Source organism: Leptonotus elevatus, chromosome 3 (assembly GCF_054856555.1).
Source record: "Leptonotus elevatus isolate MCC_2025b chromosome 3, RoL_Lele_1.0, whole genome shotgun sequence".
NCBI lineage: Eukaryota > Metazoa > Chordata > Actinopteri > Syngnathiformes > Syngnathidae > Leptonotus > Leptonotus elevatus.
In genome coordinates, this window is record NC_141241.1 from 12,370,796 (window position 1) to 12,397,558 (window position 26,763).

At 41.8% G+C, this 26,763-nt stretch overlaps 1 protein-coding gene across 1 annotated transcript in view; it reads right to left on the reverse strand.

Annotated features, from left to right (window-relative positions):
• Positions 1–26,763, reverse strand: part of ush2a (Usher syndrome 2A (autosomal recessive, mild)) — a 166,524-nt gene that overhangs the window by 11,683 nt on the left and 128,078 nt on the right. The window contains 15 exon segments of the mRNA XM_086071618.1: positions 632–962; positions 1,627–1,796; positions 2,538–2,819; positions 2,884–3,253; positions 3,349–3,710; positions 3,801–4,142; positions 4,425–4,570; positions 5,229–5,310; positions 15,711–15,847; positions 15,920–16,137; positions 17,671–17,833; positions 18,181–18,339; positions 20,777–20,934; positions 23,484–23,667; positions 24,583–24,690. Coding sequence (XP_085927744.1) covers positions 632–962; positions 1,627–1,796; positions 2,538–2,819; positions 2,884–3,253; positions 3,349–3,710; positions 3,801–4,142; positions 4,425–4,570; positions 5,229–5,310; positions 15,711–15,847; positions 15,920–16,137; positions 17,671–17,833; positions 18,181–18,339; positions 20,777–20,934; positions 23,484–23,667; positions 24,583–24,690 — 3,212 coding nt within the window.

Consider the following 26,763-nt stretch of genomic DNA (forward strand, 5'->3'; position numbering starts at 1 on the left):
AAACTAAAATGATTTTGTCTTACAAAGTGTGATATCTGAGCCTGTTACATTACATACATACATTGAACACAAAGTAATTATTGTGTTGTATGAATGGCAGCAGGCAGATGGTATATGGTACATTTTGCCATTTTGAAAGTTTGGACCAATTAAGTGAAATTTGATAATGCACACCAAGCGATGTGGCTGAATGAGACTGGAATAGACAATCACAAAAAAATAACATTTTCAGGTACCACATATACAAAGTACTTACTGTACTTTTGTATTGAACCACAAACAACATGTCATTGATTTTCAAGAAAGAAGCAAATTGCCCTAGCTGCTGTCATTTATATTATACTATAATAATATAAACAGAAGAAACGGGTGAGAAATAAAGCCGAGATTGTGGATATTTGAGAGATTGTTGGCAATGATCGCCCCGATCCTTGACTCCACTTGTGTTTTTTTGGGAATCAGAGACTCTCCACGCTTCGCTTTTTAAGCACAGGTACATATGAAATTATAACTATAGCCAAGTATTGACTGTCACACAGGCCTAATGTGCTGCGGAACAGTTGTTGGAAATCAATGTTGTGGGTACTACATATTTGTGTGTGTGTGTGTGTGCAAATATAGTGCAATATACCTGATACTCATAAGTGGTAAATGGCAGGAGCCCTTCATCCTTGCAATTTGTCGATGAGTAATTGTAGACAAGTGTTGTCGCGTCATTTCTGAGTTTATCCGTGGTGGGTTCCAGTCTGCGGTACACCTCGTATCGTGGGCTCCTCCCGTTTGGCTGAACTGGAGGGGACCAGGTAAGCAGGAAGGTAGTCTGCAGACCCGTGTGGGTGTCGGGTTGCAGGTCTAACAGTGGCGCCGCCTGTCCAGCGGGGGGAGCCTCCGGCGTGAGGACTGATGACCAGTCACTGGAGGAGCAGCCCAGCTGCGTGCATGCCTCCACCCTCACCTCATACCTGCATGTAATTAAACATGCAGTAATCACTCATTTGTGTGTATTAGATATTCTGCCTTATCAGAGATAATAATGGTCAGATTCGATGGACACTAGTGATATGAATGTTCATAATTGTGGTGCACATTTTTGCAGTATGATTGCACTTAAATAAGGTAACCAAAATATAAAAACATCTGTCTGTGTGTATGATGCAGTTTTGTTCTACACCACTGCAAACTACAACAATGACACGTTTGGAAAAGCACTTTACGTGTGAGCCTAATGTTGTGCTCAGAGTGTATATTGCAACATTAAATGCAATATTTTATTGGAGAATGGCTATAAAATCCAACAAAACTAGGAAGGTGTTAATAAAAAAAAAAATTAAGCTTGATTCAGCAGTTCTGTATGGTCCACATACTATTCTGCATGAATAATTTCAATTTGGTATCCAATATCGTGAAGGGCATTCTGCTCCATGGAATTCTCAGTTTAACTTTTGTTATACTGTGGGGAGCCATAACTAAAGCAACTAAAGCGTAGGACCTGTTGTAAAGAAATGCAAGACAGCAAGACACCAAAAAGACACACATCATGTGTGAAGTTCATTTGGAAATACGCAATTAACCTGTGTCAATTCCCTAAGAGTATTTTAGTAAAATAAGAAACAATTGCGCAAAAACCTGTGGTAGGGAGCGAGCCCCTGTAGAGTGGTGTGTCTCTTGGAGAAGACGGCGTCCTTTGGAGTGTACACAGTGCTGTTCATACTTAGCTGGATGGGCTCTCTGTGATATATTGTGTAACTAATAATATCTCCATTAGGCCGGCCGGGAATATTCCACTCCACTTTCACCTAGACAGGGTATGAAAACACAGGTCAACACTCTGAGAAGGACTATTAAACAGAAGGATAAACTCGCTGGCCACTAGATTAGGAACATCAATACAATTGCAGCGCAGTTCCACAAGCCAATTCCTGAAAATAATAATATAAGAATTTTCTTTGTGGAAATAGAATTTTTGAGGCAGCTCTCGTACTGGATGACAGACTGTGAACTCATTTGCTCCCCAAAACGTATTAATACGTTCTAGTTTAAATATTACCAGTGTCCCAAATATGTAATTATATGTTGTTTTTATTTTGTTTAATGCTAGAGCATACAGAAGGCTTTGATGCAGCTTCTGAACTGAAGAGAACGCTTGAAGCAATGGTAGTTATTACAAAAATGGCCAGCAGGTGGTAGCAGAGTTTAAGAAATCAACCAGTTGCAACAAGCTGTTTTCCCCACAGTTTTAAACAGATTTGGGAATAATGATGAAACCTAACTATATACTAATGCTAATTGCTGCAAAATGGAAACAGATTGAAATATCCTTTTTTTTCCTGATGAAAGAATAGACTCTAATCTTTCTTTTGGCAGGTTCCATGTTTTTATAGCAATAGAGCACAATATTCTGTGGGTTTTGCAAAATCTGTCAAGATCCAATAAAACAGCCAGGAGCGAAGGGGGTTGCTTCAGTGAAAATGGCTGGGAATAAATGAGTTAAGGTGCACCTAACATAGCGGCCACTGAAACAGTGAGTTTGACCTAACCTGATTGGGTCCCAGAGGTGACAACAAAGGGGGTCCAACACCCGATGGGGCCGCTGGGTGAGTCTTGGCTGAGGCGGCGGCGCTGCTCACCGCTCCTCGGCTGTTGTTGGCCCTGACAAAGTAGCTGTACTCCACACTGGGCAACAGAGTGAAGTCGTGGTAATGAGTCTCCGGACCCACGTAGATTACTTGGCCATCTCTGCGGAGTTCGTAGCCTGTGATGACGCCATTGGGATTCTGTGGTGGTCCCCAGCTTACTTCCACTGACTCGGGACCAGTGACCTTAAGTAGGAAAGTTCATGAAAACTATTGGGCTGTAGATACCAGCTTTACACACTTAATGTACCTTCAGAGTGGGGACGACCATATTCAGAGGAGAAGCTTCCTCTGTCACAGTGGATGTTGTTGCACTGGCGGTGCATCCACCATTGGTACACGCCAACAGCACAAGCTGGTAGGACGTGTGAGGATGAAGGTGCACCAGAACAGTCTTCAGCTCTCTACCACAATAAGCCTCTTCATTGTTCACCTCGAGCACATATTCAGTCACCTCCCCATTCTGGGTGGCTGGTTTAGTCCAGGAAATGTCCATACTGCTGGATGTGACCAAAATCACTGTGGGAGGTTCCACAGTGCTGGGGGGAGCTTCTAAGGTGGTAATGTTAGTGTAAGGGCTTGTAATGCAGTCCTCAGATGTGCAGGCTATGACTGAATAGCTAGAAGAGAGGATACAATAAATATTTTTATATTTTGATTTGGATTCAGGGTATTTTTTTTTATTACTGTCAAACTTCTTCTAAACAAGCCTCACCTATAGCTTGCAAAAGGAAGAAGATCCTCATCGGTGTAGCTGAGCACTGTTGGGTCGAAACTAAAGGAGAAGCTGATATTGTTTCGCTGGATCCTGTAAGACTGGAGCACGCCGTTGGGTTCTAGAGGAGGAGTCCATGACACCAAAACTTCACTGGGTCGACCCTGAAGGTGAGTTACAGTGGGTGGGGCTAGGCCGCGAGGGGGGGCCTGCCTGGTCGTCACGGTTAACCAGGAGCTTTGGGTGTGGCCGGCGGGGTTGTGAGAACGAACGGCAAACTCATATTGAGTCCAAGGACGCAACCCAGTCACTGTGTAGGAGAAAGTGTCATTTTCTTGTGGGGATGACTCTCGGAACAGAACCTGTTTGTGACAATGTGGGTGGTTGACAAAGATGGTAAATGACAAGTTGGTAAAATAAGTAAATAAACCATGTAGCATATTTCCACATACTTTCTCTCTTTGAACATCCTCCTCTCTACTTCTTCCCCACCCCACCTGATCCGCACTTCTCCCCAGTAAGTAGTACTCGCCGATGGGCCCATTCGGCTGAGCGGGAGGTCCCCAGGTGAGCCACACGTGGTCTGAACCGACAGAAAGAGGTGTGGGAGGGGGCTGCGAGGCAGGTGCAGCGGCAGCAGTGGTGACGTGCTGAGGGGGGCTACGCGCGCACCCTGCTGACGTGCAAGCTTCAAGAGTGAGAGTGTACGCAGTCCAAGGGTCCAAGCGCCGAAACAGGAAGTTGCGTGACAGCCCGCTGAACTCAAGGTTGCCCTCGCTGTACAAATTGTACATCTGATAGAGAAGAGAAGGCGGGGAGGTTTATCAAACAGATTGGGGGAAACAATAATGGCCAGTTGTGTAGGCATGGCAAAAACCAGCAGGAAGGCCCAGTTGGCACAAGCCAACGAGTTTGCTGCCATAGATTTAGAAGTTTGGCTCAATCATCCATCCATAAATTGTCTTTTAATTCATCTTATTCTCTGGCACAAAATCAGTGTGTCAACTATAATTATATTCATAAAAACATTTGTTAGATTTACACAATTTGGTTGTCCATTATTTTACTGTATATACCGTGATGACTCCATTTGGAGAACTCGGTGGATCCCAGTTGAGCAGCAACGACCTGCCCTGCTCTTTATGCTCCACACTGAAGTTAGCCAGTCCAGCAGGAGAAGCCTCCAGGGTCCTTGTGCCAACCCATTGACTTGACACACTGCCTGAAGGGTTAAAAAAAACAAAAACAAAAAACAAAAACGTACAAATAATAAGTGAATGAGATGTTTTTAGTAGGGGTGTCAGGCGATTAATCACAAATTTTACATTTGTTCTAAATGTACAATAAAATATTTTTATATTTTTTAAGTTTTCATACTCTTGTTAATATAAAAGTAGAACAAATGTTTATGGCTGCATCTTTTAGTTATTGATACAGTAATTTCATAAGTCATAAAATTTAGTTAAACGAGTGTGATATTGATTTGTGTTGAGGTAATTATCTGCCACTAGATGGCAGAATTTCATTTCGTTGGTGACAGCTCAGTGCATTTTTCTTTTCATATTAAGAGCTATCTAATCTTTAACATGAAGTAATTTGTGAAATTCTGCACATTTTTAAAATTGTAAAATATAACATTATTAACATATAACAAATATATGCATTATCATTAAATGTATTACCGGTACTGATAAATTTTCATGTGGATATGTCTGCTGCGTTGCAACTGGAATTCCCACCAGTACAGGCTTTCCAAGTAAGGGGCAGCCATTAATCACACGTAAAAAATAAAAATAAATTGTGGCGTTAAAGGAACTTTAATCAAAATTAATGCACTAGTTTTGACACCCCTAGTTTTTAACAATTTTAAAGTCACAAACCTGCTTCATTTACAGCTTCCACTTGTAGACTATACTCACTGTAGGGCTCAAGGCCAAAGATGGTTGATTCGAGGGCTAAACCCTGAAGATGAAAATGGTGGAAAAACATAAGCAGACTGTCATAGTCATGCAAACAAAGTGTAAATATTTTTCCACAACAAGGAAAGACTGAAACAACAATGACAAGCTAAAATAATGTGTCATGGGGATTTGCGATATCGACATTACAACATACTGAACGAGGAAGAAGTGGCAGCGGCAGACTGGCAGACGGCCGTCCCTTAAGGCTGCGTTCAAAGCCTGCTGAGTGTTTGTATCACACGTGCATCCTCTCTCTCAAACAAACAGAGACACAGTGTGCCTGCCAGTAGCTTTAGGCAACGGGACCCAGCCCCAAAAGCTGGCACTCACTGCGACAGTGTGTATGTAACATCATTTACTAATTGATAAGGGATGCACTGTTGTCTGATGCGGGATGAGATGGCAACACTTAAACGTGAGATCGAAAGCAACTTCTGTATATGTGTTCATGAGAAATAATTTTTCACATGTTCAATCGGTAATTAAAAAAAGACAACAACAAACAACTCTCTCCTCAGGCTCCCACATAAAGAGATTAACCGTTAGGCCAATTCTATGTGGCGAGGGATTCAAATGGCTCAGATTCAAACTGAATCAAAGGAGAACCCAGACAAATCAGCGTGGCGTGGCACCGAGGATGAAGTGCCTGAACAATGAGCCCAATGCATGTCTTGACTGTCTCCATGTCTACCAGCCAGCATGTTTGTCATACGCAGCGAAATAGGATTAATAAGTCCCTGGACACCCCTAGACGCAAGCTAAATCCTCCTGCAAATCACACAGCGGAAAGAGAGAGGGAGGGACATGAAAAGACAAATAAAACAAAGTACATAAGTAATGATATAGAGGGCAGGGAATTAGGCAAGAGTGATGAAAAAAAGGTAATAGGTGAGTAGGTAAATAACAGGTGAAGCAAATAAAAAGTGGAGCGACAGACGGAGGGAGGGAGGCCGAACGAGTGAGCCGATAAGAGGTGAGAGAGAGATAGATGTTACAAAAGGGAGAGACAGATTAAGTGAGCGCGAATGAGAGATCTCTCCACCTTAAAAGCCAGTGAAATATGTGAGGCATGTGGCCTATAAAGCGCTTAACATATGCACATTGTCAATAGCAGCATCTGGCGCTGGCAGCTTTTATAGGAGCACAGAGACTCTGCTACACGCCTCTAGATGGCAATACATTCAAACACTTTATCGCCAAAACGCACCGCATTAACGGCCTCCTCGCCGCACGCACGCGCGGGGAAATTGAGCACATCAGCCCGCTAACTGCTCACGCACACACGAGCAGGCTGTAATCAAACGCTTTAACACGGAAGCACACTACTATTACATTCCATTAACAGCCCCCTTCATAACAATTTGTCCCTAACGCACACGGACGCAAACACTTGAAGAAATCAACAAGATGAGGTAACACAAAGTTGGAGGTGCGCAACAGAAAATAAGCTGATGACGAACAGAACTGTGCTGTGAAGGACAATACAAATGAGGTTCACCTCGTTACAGATTTAATATAGTGCTGCATGTATGCAATTTGCAGTTTCCTGTTGTGTAAACATGTTATAGTGCTATAGTAAATGCTCACTTGTTAGCCATTCACAAATTCACCTACTTGTGTTTTTCAGTGGAAGGAAATTTGCCACGAAACATGTTCTTGCACACAGGATTGGCAATTTATGCAAATTTGCTGTGCAATTTTTTTTGAATATTAAACATTTTTCTCTAGGGGGCAATCCTCGTTTTTTCCCGTTTAATTTTTTTTTCAAAATGCATATTGGCAGTTTATGATTCACATCTAGGTGATGGGCAAGTACTCATACCAGGTATGTATCGGGCCAATAGCAGGCCTTGTTTCAAGGTATCGCCATCGCGACGGCCAGTATTAGCTGTCCTCTGGTGGTTATTTTACGATCAGAAACTACAAATTAGATTTGAGAACAATAGAAAATTACCATTAATTTCTTTCAATTTTAAGAAAAAATGCCGTAATTGGATATATAGGTCTTTCTTTAAAAGGATCTGTATGTTTTTTGGGGGGAAATTTTACATGTGAAAAAGTGGTATCAGTGTGCTTGGTATCGGTATCGATGACTACTGGAGTTGATTATTCGTACTGGTACTGGTATGAAAAAAGTGGTATTGAACATCGCTAGATTTTAGAACAAGCTTGTTTTTATTTGTTTTGAAAATGCTTCGCTTTAAATTAATTTTAGTGTTAGCTTTAGTTTGCTTTTAAATATAGTATGTAGTTTTTGTTGAGTGCAAGTTGAAAAAATTATCGCTAAGTATTGTGGAATAAGCTACAATTGTCAAATGACCGTTAACCTTCCTTCTTCTGTACAGACAGAGCAATGCCAAAATAAACACATTTAAGATGATCTCTGAAACCTCATGCATGATGTTGAGTGACAAAGATGAAAAAAAAAATATAATAATTTCACTATAATTATAGTTTTAAAATATCAAGATGTAGTTTTAGTTATTTAAAAAAAAAAAGCATATTGTATGTTACTTTAAAGATGCATTGTGCCGTTTAAAAAGGTAATATTAAATTTTTTTCTACATCATGCATGCTCCACCAATGCCCAGATGAGTACAAAGAGCCCGGACTGTTTTACTCTGACTGCACCTATCAGTTTTTATCTTCCCGAGTGTGCGGACCCTCACACTCCACAGTTTGTTTGGGGAGGGGTGGAGTTGTGGAGGGTGACGTCATGCGCGTCCCCGCAGAGTATCGGACATGTGGCGTGCACTTAAGATTGTGCTCACACGCGCACCATGAACGAGCCTGACACAGATGCTGCAGTTATGCTTTGGAACAGAGGTGGCAGTTGAGAGTAAAAAAAAAAGTGACAAAACTGCACAAAGATCATTTAACAGAATTTTTTTTTTCTCCTCCGATTTAAATTAAGTTGTATTTATCTCGATACTTTTCCTTGATAATAACCTTGCCTGTGACCAGACTCTATTTCCGTTATTTTGAATGAGAAATTGTGCTTCGGACCAAATGGAGTACGGCCAACCGTAGAGGTTTACTAGCATTAGCAAACTATATAATCACATGTATAAAGTGAGTTACAATTATGGTAATTATAATCAAAGGTCGCAGGCCAACGTGAAAAAAACTGGACTCCCTTTGGTGTGAGATATGAAAAGAAAGGTTCAGGTTAACCAAAAATCAATGTGCAAAAGCACATGCGTGTGGGAATGACCACAGCCCCCAGTTAATCATGACCAATGGGGGTGGTGAGAGAGAGAGGATAAAGTGTAAACGAGAGAACATAGAATGATGGCGCATCACAAGAAGATCATTGTGTCTTAATATAAGACTTTTAAAAAAATGTATGTGCATGTACAGTCTAACAAGCCATCATCTGCATGCATCTTGTTTTTGCATTTGTCTCCAAAAGTGCACATGTCTGCGTGTGTGTGTATGATATTCAGGTGGAGAGGCATAGTGCAGCCGGGGGGACCAGTGTGTGATACTAATTAAGAGTAACCATGTGTATTTGTCAAAAGAATTATGCTGATTATCTCACAAAAGCCCCAGCACTGGGTCCTGCAGAGACACGGGGACAGAGCAACATTAGCATATGGCCACGCGCTCACATGTGCACTCTCTCTTTGTCTCTCTCCCTGACACGCGTGCACAGGTAGCAGGCAAGTGATCATACATGAGAGAGCCGTGTCTAATGAATGGTGAATGTGGACCAACCGGTGGGCCTCGGATATGTCCTGCTCCACAGGCCACCTCTGCCCTCCCTGCTCCATTATATTAAGTCCCGGGGAGATAACAAAGCACCACGCTGGCCCGCCTCTTCTCATGTGTCGCGCTTCGTCGTCTTTGTGGTAAAGCGCAGGCACGGATCACGTTGGACTTGAATTCAACCGTGTCCTGGAGTCGGGTCTATTAGTACAAGCTGTGGCCTGAGCGGCGCCGGGTGAGCTGTAATTGTTTTTGGAGGTTTCCGAGGTGAGCCAGAGCACTGCATGCTGCTCTTTCGTGCCCCATGCCAAGCTGGCAAGCCTTCTACAACGTGTGTGTATGTGTGTACATTTATTTTGTGCATGCCTAATTCGATGTTGCTGGAACAATTGCCCCATGTATGTTTGCAAATGCCCTGCATGGGTGTCCCCACTAGTCAGTGTGAGTTAGACAAACTGTGACACACACACACGACCAGACCCAAAGATTGCCATTAGGCATGTGTTGTGTTGGTGGCCAGCATGGAGGTAGCGAGGGGCTGCAGGGGTCTGGACCAGGCATACCCACTTCACACCGACAGCCATGATTAGCTTTGGCGGCTCCCGACCTCGGGAACACCATATTCAGAATGTACATGCTATTCTGACTGTGCCCGTTTGCGTTTGACATGTGGTTAAAGACCAGTCAAAGCAAGTCTGGTAAGATATGAGGGATGGTTTTCCAATATCCACTAAGTCGCATAGAGTAGAAGGCTGGACACAATCTGTCATGATGTCGGGCTTTGGATTTATTCAAATTTCAAAACCAAATATTCCCAGGTTGGAAACAACAGCATTATAAAACAAGGACTTGTTGCAGAAAATGATTCGTTCTAACATTCTGTCAGTCTTAACATCTTGATAAACAAAGTAGCAAAATTACGGTGAGTGTCATCGTGGATGTGCATGTCAGCTTTTATGTTCTTAATAAGGGATGGGCGAGTACTGATGCCACAAAAGACACACACACACAAAATGATACACAACTCACACACAAAGTTAATCATTTTGTACTTGTTGAAGTGAACGTTTTTGATTATTGAGGAAGATTGAAGTAAAATGTTTTTTTTTTCCATTTTCATTTCCAACTAATGGCAATAAGAACAACGTAGGAATTTGACAGGTTTAGGGTTGTCCTTAACATTTCTTATAACCTGAACCTATAACATAAGAAAATGTGAATGCAAGTTCTGAAATCTAAATGACTCATATGATTGAACTACAAAAATCTGCAAAGTGATAATGAGCACATCTAACGCAATTGGGTATCTTTACTTGCATCATGCAAGACTCCAAAATTCTTTAGACGCCAACTACTTCAAACATATTGTGCTCGATATCATTAAAAATCCATAGAATTGATTGGTTGTGGATTTTGACTGGCATAGTGGTGACAAGAAACCCCAGTGGACAAAACAGCCCAATACCAAATATTGGTCATAGTCTTGTTTCTTCACAGGGACTACAATTACACATCATGGCAACTCTAATCTAATGCAAAAAGGTTTTTAACCATTAGGGTAGTTACCACTAACTTCCATCCATCCATTTTCTCAACCACTTATCCTTAACTACTTGCTGGACATAAAACAAATGAACTAACCAGTCATGTATAGCACCATGTACAAAAACAAAGACCGTCTGTCTTCATGTCCATGCTGCGAGACAAGGAAGATTCCTCCAGAAGTAGGAGCTTCTTCAAAAAAACAAACACGCTCTCACACTTTGAAGTGATGACCATCATATAGTGGCTGCCATTAGGACAAGTGGAGGGGCAGCTCACTGGCTGGTGTCGGCTCTTCACAAAAGACACAATAACACACAACCTGTTATTACTGGGAGTAAGAAAAAGCGGGCGAGCTGGAGGAAGAAGCCGTATAAAACCTCTCTTAAGAAATTATCACTCGCTTGAGTGTGAGCGGTATGGAAGAGGAGAAAGACATAACAACTATTATTTGGAAGTGAGGTATAGAAACGCCAGATGGAAATGCATGGCTGCAGAGGGAGGAGTTGGAGAAAACATAAGAAGATGGAGATTGCAGCGAAGAGCAGCAGCCTGATTATTTGGCTGCTTATGCAAAACGCTGAGAGCCCTCCAATCACAGTTGAAGACCTCTAACGAAGGGGTCTGATAGGCCGGAGGCCCTAATGAACTCTGTGTGCAAGACCTCTTATCCCTTCTTCTCTCTTCACCTGTCTTCATCCTCCTCATCGCTCTCCGCTCTCGCCGTGCCACCTCTTCTCTCCAGTCCTTCCTGACTGTGGCTTGTTAAAAAAAGTAAAGCAAGGGCAAAGCCTGGTCATTCTTATTCCCGAAGCTAGCCTGAAATGCTTCCGCACCTCAACGGACACCCGCATCAGCAGAGGCTTAGAGGGTTAAACACAACAAGTGAACATTTCTGTAGACACTTAAAACAATGAATGGAAGGTGGCTGAAGGTTAACTCTTGTCTTTTTCATCTATGTCTAACCAACGTAACTAGTTACAACTCACTACTAGGGCCTGATTGACATGGATTTTTTTTTTTTTTTTAGGCAGATGACTATTTTTGGTAGGTAAAATACAGAATATTGATTAATCGGCCAATTAATATAACTCATATATTAAAAAAGTGAGATTGAACATCATAAAATCAACTAAAAATAAATACTGAGAGTTATGGACGAGTTCCGTTCCTACACTGGCGATGTAAGGCAAATTTCGATGTAAGCCAAATTTCGACTCAAGAAAGATTTCACCGTCAAAGTCGATATGTACATCAAAATTGTTTGTACAGTAATAAAAAAAACACACACACATTTGCGCGAGGTGGAAGATGCCATAACCAATACTTTGTGTTTCCGCACGGACATTCATTGCTGCTAAACACGGAAATGTGACGTGTCACAAAATTATTTCATAACTCCTGCAAATCTGCGTCTGCCATGAATGCTCGAATAAAATTCCAGGACATGCTACGAGGCCCACGTCACCCTCTCGTGCATATTCTGATGCATTTCATTGGCCAAAAGACCAAGAATTGGTCAAAACGAAAATGACGTATCCACTCTCCCGGCTTGAAAGGGAGAAGGTGTGCTGGAGCGCTCCCGGGTTTAACGGTAGAAGTGTGGTCATGCGCTCCCAGCCTTAATGTGTTAAACTATCTGACTTTAGGTTGTGTGTAAAATAGTGACATCTAGGTAAATTCCTTGCACAACTTGCATTGCTCATCTAAGCATTGCTTGTAAACATTTATTTTGACTTTGTTTTGAATGACAGAGCCACCTTATCAACAAATTTCATGATATACGTTTAAGGATACAAATTTATGGTATAGAATTATGTGTAGTAAATAATATCAGTATCGCTTGTGTACAAGTTACTGCTCTGAATGGTTTGAGTTTGGCTGATGATTTTTGGCCGATGTATTCAAGGGCCAAAATGGGCTGATACTCACTACCCCATTTTTATGCTATGTTAAAACTAAGCGATTTCAGCCAATTCATCCACATGGTCACATTCATACTGACACACAGAGTAGCATTTGCCCTGCTTAAGTAATCCCATCCTGTGTGTTTGTACTCAGGTTATGGCATATGTTTACAGCTATCATTTGTTTAGCTGCCACATATTCCACATCTTCCAAGTGTGTATGATTAAGTGCACACGTGCCATATCTGAAAGCTCATGTTGGCTTGAAACACAGTTGGCTGGCTGGCCCGTGCTCTCTGATGGGCCCTTAATGGTAAACTAACAGATTGTAAACATGCTGCTTGCTCTCTCTCTGACTCGGCTCCCTCCATCAATCTCTTCCTCTTTTCTTTCCTAATTCCACTTCCATTGCCATTTTAATTTCTTTCCTGCTCTCCTCACCTCTTCCTTCCCTCATGACATCACCACTTCCTTCCTGCCCCTTTCCCATCCCTCCCTCTTCCGCTCTCTCTCCGCTGCCTTTCCTGGGGTGTTTTTTAAACAATGTGTCCTTCATGTACGGTTGGTTACGGGGCGTACAGAAGGACATCATTAGCGCTGGTGGTTAAGCTGTAATTTACACCATTACCGAGGTAGGGGCCATTTTTATTGCCTAGTAAATTTCAGCTCTGAAATATTTAGACCATATGGCTCAATTTGTGTAATAACCTTAATTTCCAAGCACCCTTCAGCTCCCTTCCGCACCGGCTGTTGTTGGCGGATGATGTGTGTGTGCACGTATGCATGTGTGTGCACGGGGAGCATACACGGACGGACGCGCGCGCGCGCAAAGGCAGGTGCGTGGCGAAAATGTAAGCGCATACACTTGCACTTAATCTCTAACATCCACATTAAACAATGTCTTCCACGAACACACAAACACACACACGTATGTATGTATGCATGTATGTATGTATGTATGTATGCATGCCGCGAGCAGATTAATAGGGTGTCAGCTTGTGTTTGGGTGAGGGAGCGTCAGGCGTCGGCCAGATGGTTCTCAGGGATGATGACTGTCAGGGGTCCTGCTCTGATCAATGGCATGTATTAATATGGCACACATACAGAGAGAGACACATTCACATGCACAAACACATGCAAAAAAGATGTAATCCATGCACAACCATAACCGCATGGAGTTAATCCACAGAAAAGTGAGCGCAAATTCACACATACATACAAATGGTCTCCTTTCCCCAGGGGTCCCGAGGGCCGGAGTGAAACATCTGGAGGAGCCGAGGGAGGGAGGGATGGAGGGATATAAAGGACGGGACAGTAAAGAGGAGATAAAGGAAGGGAACGACAGAGCCAAAAGGACAGAAATGAGAAGGTGGCAGAGCTGGAAGGAAGGAGGAAAAAGAAATGTGATCAATGTAGTGAAGGCAAAAGAAAAAGTAGACAGGCAGAGAAGGAAAATGAAGAGAGACAGTGAGGGCAATGTGGGGCCTGAAGCGAGTTCCACTAAACAAATGTGCGACTTTTGTCCTCTAAAGTCCACTCTCAGAATGTGGTGATCAAGCAAAAATAAACCTGAGTAATGAGAATCGTTCTAGTGTGGAAATTAACTATACAGTAAAAAGGAGGGAGAAAAGCTTGGGAAGAAGCAGAATGGCACGCAGTAGAGCCTAGACCTCCGCCAAGGCTGAACAAACCCAAGCCTGTGCGTCTCTTCGGACCCGCTAGGCAGCCATTAAATATGCTGAGTTGTTGTTCCTGAGCCTACCTTTCACTTTGGGGCAGGTCGTGACAGCTTGATTTTACATGATATGGAAACCAGATTGGGGAAGATGACTGCTTCTTCACATTGCGAAAAGCCAGTTGAGGTAAGTCCTGTCATGTCAACATAATGTCTCCTGAATTTATAAGCCATCCTTTTGCCAACATTCATGTAAAAAAACATCTCAAAATTGTAAAAGTGAATACAAATTATTGCTTGACTTGTTTTTGCGTAATCCTGCTAAATAACAGGTAAGCCATAACTCCCTCATTGGCGAAAAAAAGCAGATATTAAATAGGATTTACGTAAGAGAGTAAAGAAAAAAAATAATAGAGCCAGAATGCAAGAAAATAAGGCCGACAGCCATGTCCGAGTGACTAACACGTCTGTCACTGAGTTGCAAGAGAAAATGTGTGTTGTGAGATTGCACGCATGTGCCTGTGTGTGCGAGACAGTGCCAAACAGCGTGTCGGGGTCTAGCAAAGCAGGCCGCCTGCGCTCCGTACCCTCATTCCGTCCGATTGCCATGACGACCCCATTAATCAGCCAGGCTGGCACAGAGCAAAGTTCCCAACACAGCTCGAGATCAATACACACAGCTTCAAATGGACTCTTGTGTGCAAGTACACACACTCACAACAAATTGAGGTATGAATAGAAAGTTACATTATTAAATACTACCATATCAGTTTGTCGGCCATGTTTCTTGTCTACCTTTGACAAAAACACAAACCTCCTCATAAACTCCTAACATCCTAAAACTTCCCATCAGTCTTGAATGCCACTCTATAAGCAAGTAAATAAATCCCTGCTTAATTTACTTTGCGTATATTTCTTATTGCCACTCTGTCTGTGTGTGTTTGTGCAAAAGCAGAGCATCTGCGCCGAAGGCAGGTGCGTGACAAATGACTGCCACCAAAATAAGTCTATGCCATGTCAATGAGCTTCCCGCCCACACACATACACACACAAACAGAGTGTTCCATATCAATGAGAAGGTGAAAGGTCTCCATTTACATCTTGTATTAATTATGAGTGACAAGCCAAAGGTCACCAAGGAAGAAGAGGCCACGCGTTTGGACAGAATATAGATCTGTACTTGTATCTCTTCTCCTCCATTCACTCTCTTCCCTCTTTCCTTTGATCTATCACCCTGCCTCACCCCTCTCTCGCTCCTACACGCCTCTTTTACTTCTAGACTGACATTGTTCCTCTTCTCCTTCTCACCTCCTGTATAAATATCCCTTCATTACGTATTCTTCTAACAACTATTTTTGGGCTTTTTGATTTAGACCTTGTCATCTGGTACGCACACACAAACATGAATTGTTATTAGGTACACGTGCACAAAGTTAACACGTTTATATAGTCCTTTCATTAATATACCTAGTCACGTGTACATGTTACATAGTGTGCAGAGGTACTTTCAGTATTGAGTGTTTAATAGAAAGCATTTGTGAGTGTCAATGTGTGCGTGTGCACTTTTACCTCCACAGTGAGTGCAATCACTGCAGGTGAGTTGAATGTCGGGTCCAGCTGGTGCTTCTTGTAAAGTAGTTTATAGTGAGAAATGACACCGTTGGGCTTTTTTGGTCCACTCCATTTCAGATGGATAGAGTATGCACCTGTGCACGACATACAGGACTCATCACATGCAAAATCGAACAGTGTCAATTAAAAAGTTTCATACAACTCACCAGTGGGTGTGGCAGTGGGGAGGGTCATATCTTTTGGCTCAGCTGACAGAGTCCGAGCTATCGTCCGCTGGCTCAGAACTGATCCTTTAGAGTTGTGGGCACGAAGCCTGTATTGGTAGTTGGTGAAGGGCTGCAAGGAGGGGCTGGCATCGAAAAACTCGAGTGGTCCACGAGACCAGATAAAAACCAGCAGCAATTCCTCTGTTTCCATTGGGGATCTGCGGCATAATTTGAAGGTACAGCAGGTAACAATTACATACTAAATCAGACCAGACAATATCAAGCAGCATGATTTGAGGATGCTTTTTGATTTTGACTTGACTATATAGCAGTCATTTTTTTATTTCATTAATTTTCCCCATCTCTCTCTCTCTCTCTCTCTAGTGAGTTAGCATTCATATTCATATATTAAAGAGTTTTTGAAAAACTGCTGTCTGAACAATTTTCTATAAAGAAACTAGTTTAGGATTTTACAAGATTTTGGGGTGGTCGAGACCCTGCAACCCACCAAAAAATATTAGCCCCTGCACTGAATAGTAGCAAAACCCATCTCTACATTCAGAACAAAAACAGGTCCAATCTATTGTAAGATGACCATTCTTAAAGCAGTTAATTGGGAATCATTTATGTGATATTTTCACAATTTAGACCTTGACATAAAGCATTAAATGAGAGGAAACAATGTTTGCTTGTAAAAATGAATGATCTTTATTCACTATAGTTTTATGAAGATAAATGCTGTTACTTTTTTTTTTTTTATTGTAAATAGTTCATTTGCATATGTAGAAAAGCTCTACAGTATAGAAAACATTTATTACTCTCAGATGTCATTTTTAGCATATGCTGTGGGCTGCTTAAAAATGGATGGCGGGCCAAAAATGGCACCCGGGCCATAGTTTGGACACTAGTGGCTTAAACTAACAATTGGTGACATCATTACGAAACCTACTTGTATGGAATAGCTAATTAAGGTAAAGGGGACAGTAAAACAACAACAACAACAACAACAACAACAACAACAACAACAACAACAACAACAACAACAACAACAACAACAACAACAACATCATATCGTGTATATAAACTCGGGTTTGCTCACTACAATTCACTTACTCTTGTGAGAATGGCTAGCATTGATCCTCCATGAGGGATAAACTCCTGCTTTTTATTTTAGGGGTCTAGACATACCTATTTTTTTCTACACCACATGATGATTTTTTTCTTTAGTGGAAGACTGAGAAAATATGGAAAACACTGAAACCATCTGTAATGAGGACAGCCACGATAGAAAGTGTATGGATGAATGTTTGTAATGATGGCTGCGAAGTAATTGAGCAGACAGCTATTGTTACTTTTATGGCTGTCTGGCTAAATCTCATCACGCCAGGTGTGTCAGAGTGCGTATGTATGCTTCTATGCTAATGTGTGTTTCCTGAGGATTTAAAGGGCTTAGTCCAATCTGACCCTGCATCCAGATCACACACTCTTTGGTCAACAAGCAGAGCGCGACCTTCGCTGGGACTTAAAACACACACACGGTAGCACACGTGCGCACATAAGAGATGGCTCTGCCTGAAGATAAATCTCTCCCAAAACTTTGAGGCTAATCTGCACTATATGCTTGTCTTTATGAAGCATGTGTGACACACTTGTAAAGGGAACTTTGAACTTTGCGGGCACACTTGGCGGAGTTTCCACCTGCCATCATTAAAATATGAAGTACATATAGTGTTGTATTTTTTGTGAGTTACCTGTATACGTGGTAGGAGGTGATGATGCCGTTGGGTTTTTTGGGGGGAGACCAACGGATCTCCAGGAAACTTGCACCGGCTGCTTTGACTGAGGGTGGCGAAAGATGTTCTGGCGCAGTTTCTAAAGTCCGAACATACACGCCCTCTCCTACACAGCATCCCACTATGCGGAAGATAAGACAGTTTTGTGACATTTGAAAAGGCCACACCAAGAAGTCAAAAACGCCAAATATACAGTCAAGAGTTGTACAGAGCTTTCTCCAAGCACAACAACAAGGAGCTTTACAACAGGAACAATGACCTCAATCCCTACTAGCAAGTGTATCAAGAGTTGAAATTGACTTTTGAGAAGGCTGTGTTTGTTGGTATGCAAGATTGCGCAATGGCTGCAATGTTAAGTTAAGAACGTCTCAAATGTTGGGGGTGTGGGGCTTACGAGGTGAATCAGATAAAAACAATTGGTAGGGCTTGTGGATGACACCAAATTTTAACTTGGCATCTTACACTTACCACTCTGACAGGCCTGCACTCGGATATAGTAAGCGGTGAAAGGTTGAAGACCTTTCACAGTCAGGTTCTGGTCTTGGCCTGTGGGATGCATTGTGGCACCTTCCCTTCCAGGGTTCAAGAGGATGTTGTAATTCACAGGCTGGCTAATGTTGAAGCGGGCTGTGAAAAAGGGATAACAAGCATACATAATCAATACTATCATCGGTACAATTTCATAATTCCATTACAATTTCCATTGGCAGTAAAGGTAAATATTATATTGTAGGCAAAGCTTCTGAAAAAAGTTACCAAGGTACACTCAAGTCCAGAATAAACATTCAGTAGCTAATTTAAATCAGTGTTTACAGATAAACAAAGTCCCTATTGCATATATTTACCACAAACATTTTCAACTTGACCATACAAAGTCTGCTTTAAATGTTGTCCTGGAAACTGGCAGTCCTAATTGAGGGCTCACAACCAGGCAGAAACACACCATGGATGTATACAGAAACACACATACTTATAGACTTTGTTAATATTCTCCCTGGAGGTTTTTACATAATTCAGGCCAACTGTATTGTGATGGGTAATTCAACATTCATGAACTCTGGATATCTTTTGAGAATGAACTGATTACCGGACAAATGAAAGACTTCAATTATTCACCCCCACCACCAACTTACATATGCACACATGCACCCAGATACACAACACGCACGTCTGCACTTCTGTGTGTGCTACAATGGACTTTTAATATTAGCACACTTTGACAGACACCAAACACACTGAGGGATTTTTATGAATATGCCACTTTCCTCTCTACATACAGTAAATCTGACGTGTGATTTTCAAGTCATTCCTCAAAACATAGCCGTATACTTATACACATACCACCACACTTTTAATAGCCATACGTCGCTGCTTTGACGGTTAGTATGCATATTAAGATGCAAACATATGTGTATGTGCGTACACACAGACAAGCACACTGTCAGCGAGCGAGGCACACACACAGACACACGCGTCGGAGACACTCCAGACTCTGGGCTCCGGGAGTTAACCAAGCGTGAGAACCCAGAAGATATTTCCTCACCTTTAAAATCAACCCATAATGACAATAGAATAGACCTGCCTATGGAAATATCTCCACAGTGATGTGCACACACACACACACACACACACACTGGAAATATACCCAAGCAAAACTGCACACAAAGCCACGAGCTCAACAAAGTGAAGTGTCTGTGCTGGTTGGCCCTATAAGCAGTTTCCGAGATGGGAAATCATGCTAATGAGACCCTAATGAGCGGCGATAGATGGGTTAGGGCAGACAATCACTAGCCCATAAGCAAGAAACTCAGCCCAAAGTGTATGCTACAGTGTGTGTGTGTGTGTGTGTGTGTGACTGAGTATGTGTGCACAGGTCCTGAGAGGCCAGAAGGTGACTAGTAAACTACTTTGGGATTTTGTTTTGTCAATTTTTTTTAAACTAGACTACATTAAAACAGGAAACATGACCTGCTCAGTGTGCTGTGATGCATGTTTCTATTACAATGATTATTATTGGACAAGTAATCAATCACCAAATTAATCCATAATTACTTTGGATAATTGATCATATACAGACCTAAAATTGTCCAAAGCCTCAGAACTTCAGCCTGCTGACAATAAATATTCTCACAGTTCTTTAGTCCTCAATGAACGAATTTTAAAATGGACAAACATCTGCTTTTATTTTGGAATAATATTTTTAGCCTATTTTCTGACATATTACGGACCAATGCAGTTTCAATTTGAAAAAAAGCACAGATTTTGTAACCTGGCAATAGCCAGATTGATAATTGTGATTCACTCAAGAGAGTTCTTCACATTATCAATCTGGGACTGCTCCACGGTGATTTGCTCTGGAAAAGCGGGACATTCTGTACAATACTTCAAGCTTCAAGGAAACGGGGAGTTATTCTGCGAGAACAGAATTAATTGCAGCGTCCATTCGTCTATGTTAGGCTTGTTTCCGCAGGCGTCTGCGCTTCCTGGTTTCGTCACTGCTGCATCTCCCGCCTTAAACAACGCCTGATTGGTCTGACCTAAAAAATGGTCAGTTGCGAACGTATCAGCAGAAGCAGTACAAGATGGATTCCGCAAGTATTCAGCTTGCTGGCAAGGTTACTGCTTTTGAATAAAGGGTTGGACAAAACGTTTTCTTAAATCTGATAAATCGACAAAATAACCAACAGATCAATTGATTAAAATTATAGTTAGATCCAGTACTAATTAATATAGTTGTGACGGTTCAGACAAAGTTAAAAAAGTTAATTTATGTAGTTGGTTTTAATATGTCAACCATATTGCCTTATTTTTCCCCCAATCAACATACACATCACAGACCTTTCACTTTTTTTTATTAATGATATTAGATCATGGTGTCTATAAAAAGAAAGTGTCATCTTAAGCAATGTTTCCTCATACACACACATAGCTGTCATGATAAGACAAATATGTATTTCATAGTTAATTATATCATTAAACACCGTGACAATGGTGACTAATCTGCATGTCATTTTGATGAAGACGCTGTGAAAATGACCATCCATCTGTTTGGACTGCTACTCACCAGGAGGGGTCCAGGCCAAGGAGATGGAGTGGGGGCCGGTGACTGTCACATTGTGTGGGGCTGGGATCCCGGTGGGGCATGAGTATGGTGTTTTTATAACATATTTGTCACTCAAACCAGCGCCGCCGCCTGTGATGGCCTCCAGTTCATAAACATACCTAAAGAGGAAACGATTGGAGTTGACACAAAACAATTGATTTCTATATGTAAAGTGCATGTTTCATTCTTATGAGAAATGTTTTAAGCTCTTAAACTGTCTGGCTGTTTTATGTTGGATTCACTCATGTGAGATACTTTATTTTGGTGTGCCCTTTTTAACTTAATTCCAATATTGTGTCCCTCAGGGTTCTGTTCTTGAGCCCCTCTTATTTCCACAGTAAATGTTTTATTAGGCTTAGTGGTCTAGCTGTTCACACATCACTGAGATAACATATGTTTTAACATAAAGGCAATAAAATGTACATGAGAGGGGACCGGCAGTAACACAATAGTTATTGATAACTCAACTCCCTCCAAACATAAAGCTTCTCAGCAAGCCTGCTTTGAAACATTCAAGCAAGTTGGCTGAGCACTTTTAACCTGAACCAGCCTTGGGTTCCACAATATATTTGCTCTTTCTTCACTCCATTGGCCGGAGAAGTCCGAGTTAATTAGAAGAGCCTGATCATTACCCTTAAGGCTGACATGACCTCACCCCTAACAACATTTGGGACTTTCACGTTCCTCATTCAATTTATAGAGTGCAACACTTCTTAAATCCTTGTTTTATTTAATCAATGTTGCACAATAACCACAGTACACAATAACCACTGCTAGTATTTCTCTGTCTCTATTTGACTCAACCGCAATTATTTCCTTATGCCACTCTAAGCATTCCGTCCTTGAAAAGTGCATTGTAAATAAAGCTTTACTTTTCAAGAGAACGATCACGTAAACGTCCCTCTCTTCATCATCCTCATGCACTTTTCCATCTGTCCCGCCGCCTCTGACCGGCACGCTTGCTACCTCTCTTGGCCATGACATCATAAGATAGATTTCCCTTTTAAGAGCGTGCGGCTGGCTGCCGCTAAAGCCTACATTAGCTGTGTAAGTGGGCCGCCATTTAACATTAAAAGCCTTTAATTTGCTATAAACTCGGGCACACATGCATTAAATAGGTGGTGGTGCTGGGTTATTGTTCCTGGGCTCAACATTTTAAACAGGAGGCCATTAGCACCTCGGTGGAGGGTTAGAAGCCTGTCAGGAAAAAAGGTATTGAAGCGACTCATATTTTAATATTGGCATAGACATTAAAAAAATGAAAAATACACACTGCACCATGACAAGGAGTGATGGAAATGAAGAAAGAAAGAGCATCAATTTAAACACATTATCACAGAAAGATATTTGCTTAAATGCAAACACTGTCATGACATATCAAAATAAAATGGACTATTTGCACCCCTTTCACTGTGACTGTGCATGTGTGTGTCCTGTGGGGCCCGGCACAGGGAATAGGTTAATTCTCTCGTCATCTTAGACACTTCCTGGAGTGCCGAAGCAAAGTGACAGCTAATCAACATTGTCATAAATAATCAATGGCCACTTGGAGCAGACTCGTGCACGCGCACAAAGTCATGCCTGGACACGCGAGTCTGCTTGGATAATGGGGCCGCTGCTCCCGGTGTAATTCTCCGTTGCGCGGCTAAATTGGGAAAAGAAGGAGGTGGAGGATGGGAATGAGGTGAGAGTGAGAGGATGGGAAGGAAAGGGGGGAGAAGTGGAGGGGTTCAGGACAGGGATGCCTTCTGGCAGACACTTTGGAATTAGGGAAAATTAAACGTCACACACGCAAAGTCCTTAAATTCTTTGTCTGTTGTACGCCTACATGAGTAGGGATGGGCGAGTATCGATACCGTGTATCGCTATCGGGCCGATATGTGGCCTTATTTCACGTTATCGCTATTCGCGACAGCTCCCAATACCAGTATAGGCCGCGCTCTTGTAGCCGTTTTACAATCAAGAATTACAAATTAGAAATCAGAATATTACAAAATTACCAATAATTTTATGAAATTTTAAGAGAAAATACTATATTGGGATATATCTGGGATCTGTCATTGTATACTAGTGTATCGATACTTGGTGTCGGTGACTATTCAAGAAGTGAGTATTCATACTGGTATCAGTCTGAAAGTAATGGTATCAAACATCCCTATAAATTAGTCATCGTACACCAGAATTCAGATTTGATCTATCTGTCCGTCTGTCCATCTGTCCGTCCATCCATCCATTCATACGCAGAGAGATGATGGGGAAAACAGGTGGAGGGAGCCAGGGTATCACTTTAGACCCCCGTAATTAAAACGGCAAATCCCTCTGGGAATGCAGCACAGATTAATAAAGGTTAAATGAAAATAAACAAATACATAAAAATCTACACTTGGCCGCTGTCTGCAAGCAAAAGTCAGATCAGATTTGTGATTTGTGTGTTTGCATCATTGGCACGTCAAATATTTGCCCATTAAATGGCACAAACAGACGTATATAGAGTGCAGTCCTCAGAGGGAGACACGGACGGGCCGATAGCGGAGCCTTTAAAACAGGGTCACCCAGACTAAGAATACACATAAACACGCATGCAAATGTGGAATCTAATTAACAATGAATCTACAAGTGTAGTGCGTTTTTGCAGGTGCCGTGCTTATGTTCAGACGTGCTTGTGTACCTGCGGTTTGGCAGGAGTCCAGCGTCGGTATAATTCTGGTCACGGTGGTCCCCGGTAAAAATAATGTGACCGCCTCTGCGCAGTCTGTACCGGGAGACCAGTCCATTGGGTCTGGGGGGCGGATCCCAGAACAGCTCCACCATTGATGTGTTGACTATCACGTGTCTGGGTCTCGACCATACACCTACAGTTGGACACAAAGCACATTTAGTTGTTGTGGATCAGAGATGGGCTGTTGGAGAGCTTTTGATCCAGCACATGTAGTTCTAAAAACTAACAAAATATCAGAGGAGGTGTTATAAAAAGCCCTAAACATGTCATCCACAAATAGCTATAATAATCATAATTTCATCAGTTTTATACATTTTGTATGGCAAGTAAGTAATGATTTTTAACTGAGAATCGCCCCACTTGGTTTGTATTTGATATCTTCGACTGTGACATTTAATTATGTACAAAGTGCAGTTTATTGAACAACACAGGCAACAATTCATCATGTTTCAATGACAGAAACAGACAAGACATCATTCTCCGTGAGCTCAGACAGACAATGAGTAAATCACGTCCGCCCCTGAGGGATTTCTGCACTTTTTAAAAATAATAATTTATGATATTTTCATGATGCAAGTCCATTTTTTCAGTTTCCAATTAAAACGGTTTTCTGATGATCAACCCGCGTGTCTTAGACAGAGAATGGGATACTGTAAATTACACAGTTTTAATTCATTTAAGTTGATGTGATTGATTTATGTGGCGGCGCCGTCAGTGACATGAAGACACTGGAATAAGTGGAGGGAGGGGCTTGAAGGGACAAACGAGTCACTAAAGACATTGAACGCAGCACAAGAACACCATTTTGAAAAAGGGGTGGCAAAATTATGTGGTGTATATACATTGCATAGGTTAATGCAAAATACATCTTGGGGGTGTGTAATATGTAATAGTAATAGACAAGTGTATTTCTACAAACAGAAGATAGTGTAAATTTAGAGCATGAAATGTTAAATTAGGGAATTAATCGTTAAATAAAATGCACATTTAAACATTTAGTGTGCAGAACTTTTGTATGCGATGGAAACAGATTTGTGTGTGTGTGTACCAGTGGGGGAGGCTTGCAGGGTGCGTCCTGTGGAAGGTGAACTGGCGCCACATCCCACAGCTGTGCAGGCCACCAGCACAAAAGTGTAGTCTGTGAATGGCTGCAAACCTACGGCATATAAACTGGATGATTCATATGTACAGCATATACATGTAAATTACATTTCTTTGTCATTCAATAGACATTAATTGCTCTGATGAGCTTTTTTCTTAACGAATGGACATAAGAAAAAAAATGTATAAAGCTAAATAAGGCAAAATGAGTGGAAAAGTAAAAAAAGAGACAGTTTTCACAACATATCTGTTCTCGGCATTGAGTTCGCCCCTCCCTCCGTTCTTGCCACTCTCAACGGATGGATCCATATCTGTCCGTGCTAAATTATGCATGCCATAACTCAATAATGAAACGACGTAAAGACGGGCAGCTGCGGCGCTGACACGGGATGGAAGCGCTCCGACGCTGTAATGTCATCAGCTTTTGATCTATGATAATTATGATACCTTGCTATGCGTTTAGGCTTCGGCGTCCTGACATGATTTATTTATGGGCCCCCTTTGCTATGCAGCCTTAAAGAAATCACGCAGCCACTTGAGTGCATCTTTAAGTGAATATGAGATTTATTTGTGGGGAAATTTAAGTGCATTTTTATTTTACATTTGAAAACTTTTGAGTTTGTCATCATTATTCCTTTCTCTTGGTGCACAGTGAGTAATCCAAAGAGGGCAATGCAAATGCTACAAGGTGTGATGGGACTTGCCGGAATGTTTTATGGTCATTCACTTAGCAGCTGACTGCATACAACAGCTTGCAAATCAAATTCACCACAAACGAAAAGGCGTAAAATGGTTTAAGCTCAAATGATGACCCCAACGATAGACTGTGGCACTACCATGATATGCGCTGTAGAAATATGAATATTATATATATTATACATATATTCACGTCAACCAATAAATAATATTGATTTAATAGATAAACAGAGAAACAGTGAATCAATTCTTTATTCCCAAGTGATTTAGGACATGCTTTAGAAAGATCTTTTAAATGTGCGATGTTAGGACTCTAAACTTGCAAAATACCTAATAAGCTACAAAAATATGCATTGTGATATTGATTAGAATGGAACAAAGAAACATTTTATCGAGATAATTTAGTTCATAATCTAACTGATCTGCTGCTGATCCTCCACACGGTACATGTTTAGAGGCTGGGGGGGGGGACAGAAAAGGAGACCCTACTGTGCGTTTCAGCTGCGAGTTGCACTCAGCTGGTGTGGACACATGAGACACGGAGCATGTCGACACACACACACACAATCACACGAAAAATGCACAGTGGAGAGCTTCACCGCAGTTTCTTCACGTCACTCCCTACTGCTTGGCCTGCTTAACATGCCTTGTGGGCCCCCGTGCTTAACAACCACTGATCAATGTGCGTGTGTTCTCACGATTGGTTAAATAAAGAAAATCTGTCAGCCGGGGTTGAATTGTAAGGCCATGTCGCACCATTTAGCCGCGCAACTAAGCATGTGTGTGAGTAAGCGTGTGAGCATTCCAGCATAGAAAACACTGCTTGTAAATCAGTAAATTCAACATCATACTTAGTCGAGTAAGCAATGCAAAGAACATTTGTGTACAAAAGTGGTATGTAAAAAAGGATGATGACAAAGTCACTACAATCAAAATCAAACAATTCGGCCAGCTGCTTTATTTTTTAACTTGATCAACTACCATAGTGAGCATAAGCAGTTCAAAAAAATGCATGGATGGAACTTCATTTTTGTGCTTTCTACTCAACACGCACAAGGATGACCTTTATCGCTCATCCTAAAGAGGGCAGTGTTGTTCTGCTGCTAAACCACTGCTGTGTGTGTGTGCGTGTGTATGGGTAGACTACATGCACTCTCATACATCCACTCGCATGCTTATATGCCTGATTATGGAAAGGGAGAGGAAGCTTCAATCATTTTAACAGTGATCACCAGCAAGTGAAAAGCGGGTGGAGGGCATTGTGATGCCAGCGGGACAAGACGAGACTGTCATTCCAAGGTGTGCCTGCGTGCGTGTGTGTGTGTGTGAGAGGGAGAGAGAGCGAAAGAGAGAGCGATTAAAAGAACTTTGACAACTTGGTACCAATGAGCAAGGCAAAGAAACTGATGGTAGCTAAAAAAAAATAATCTCA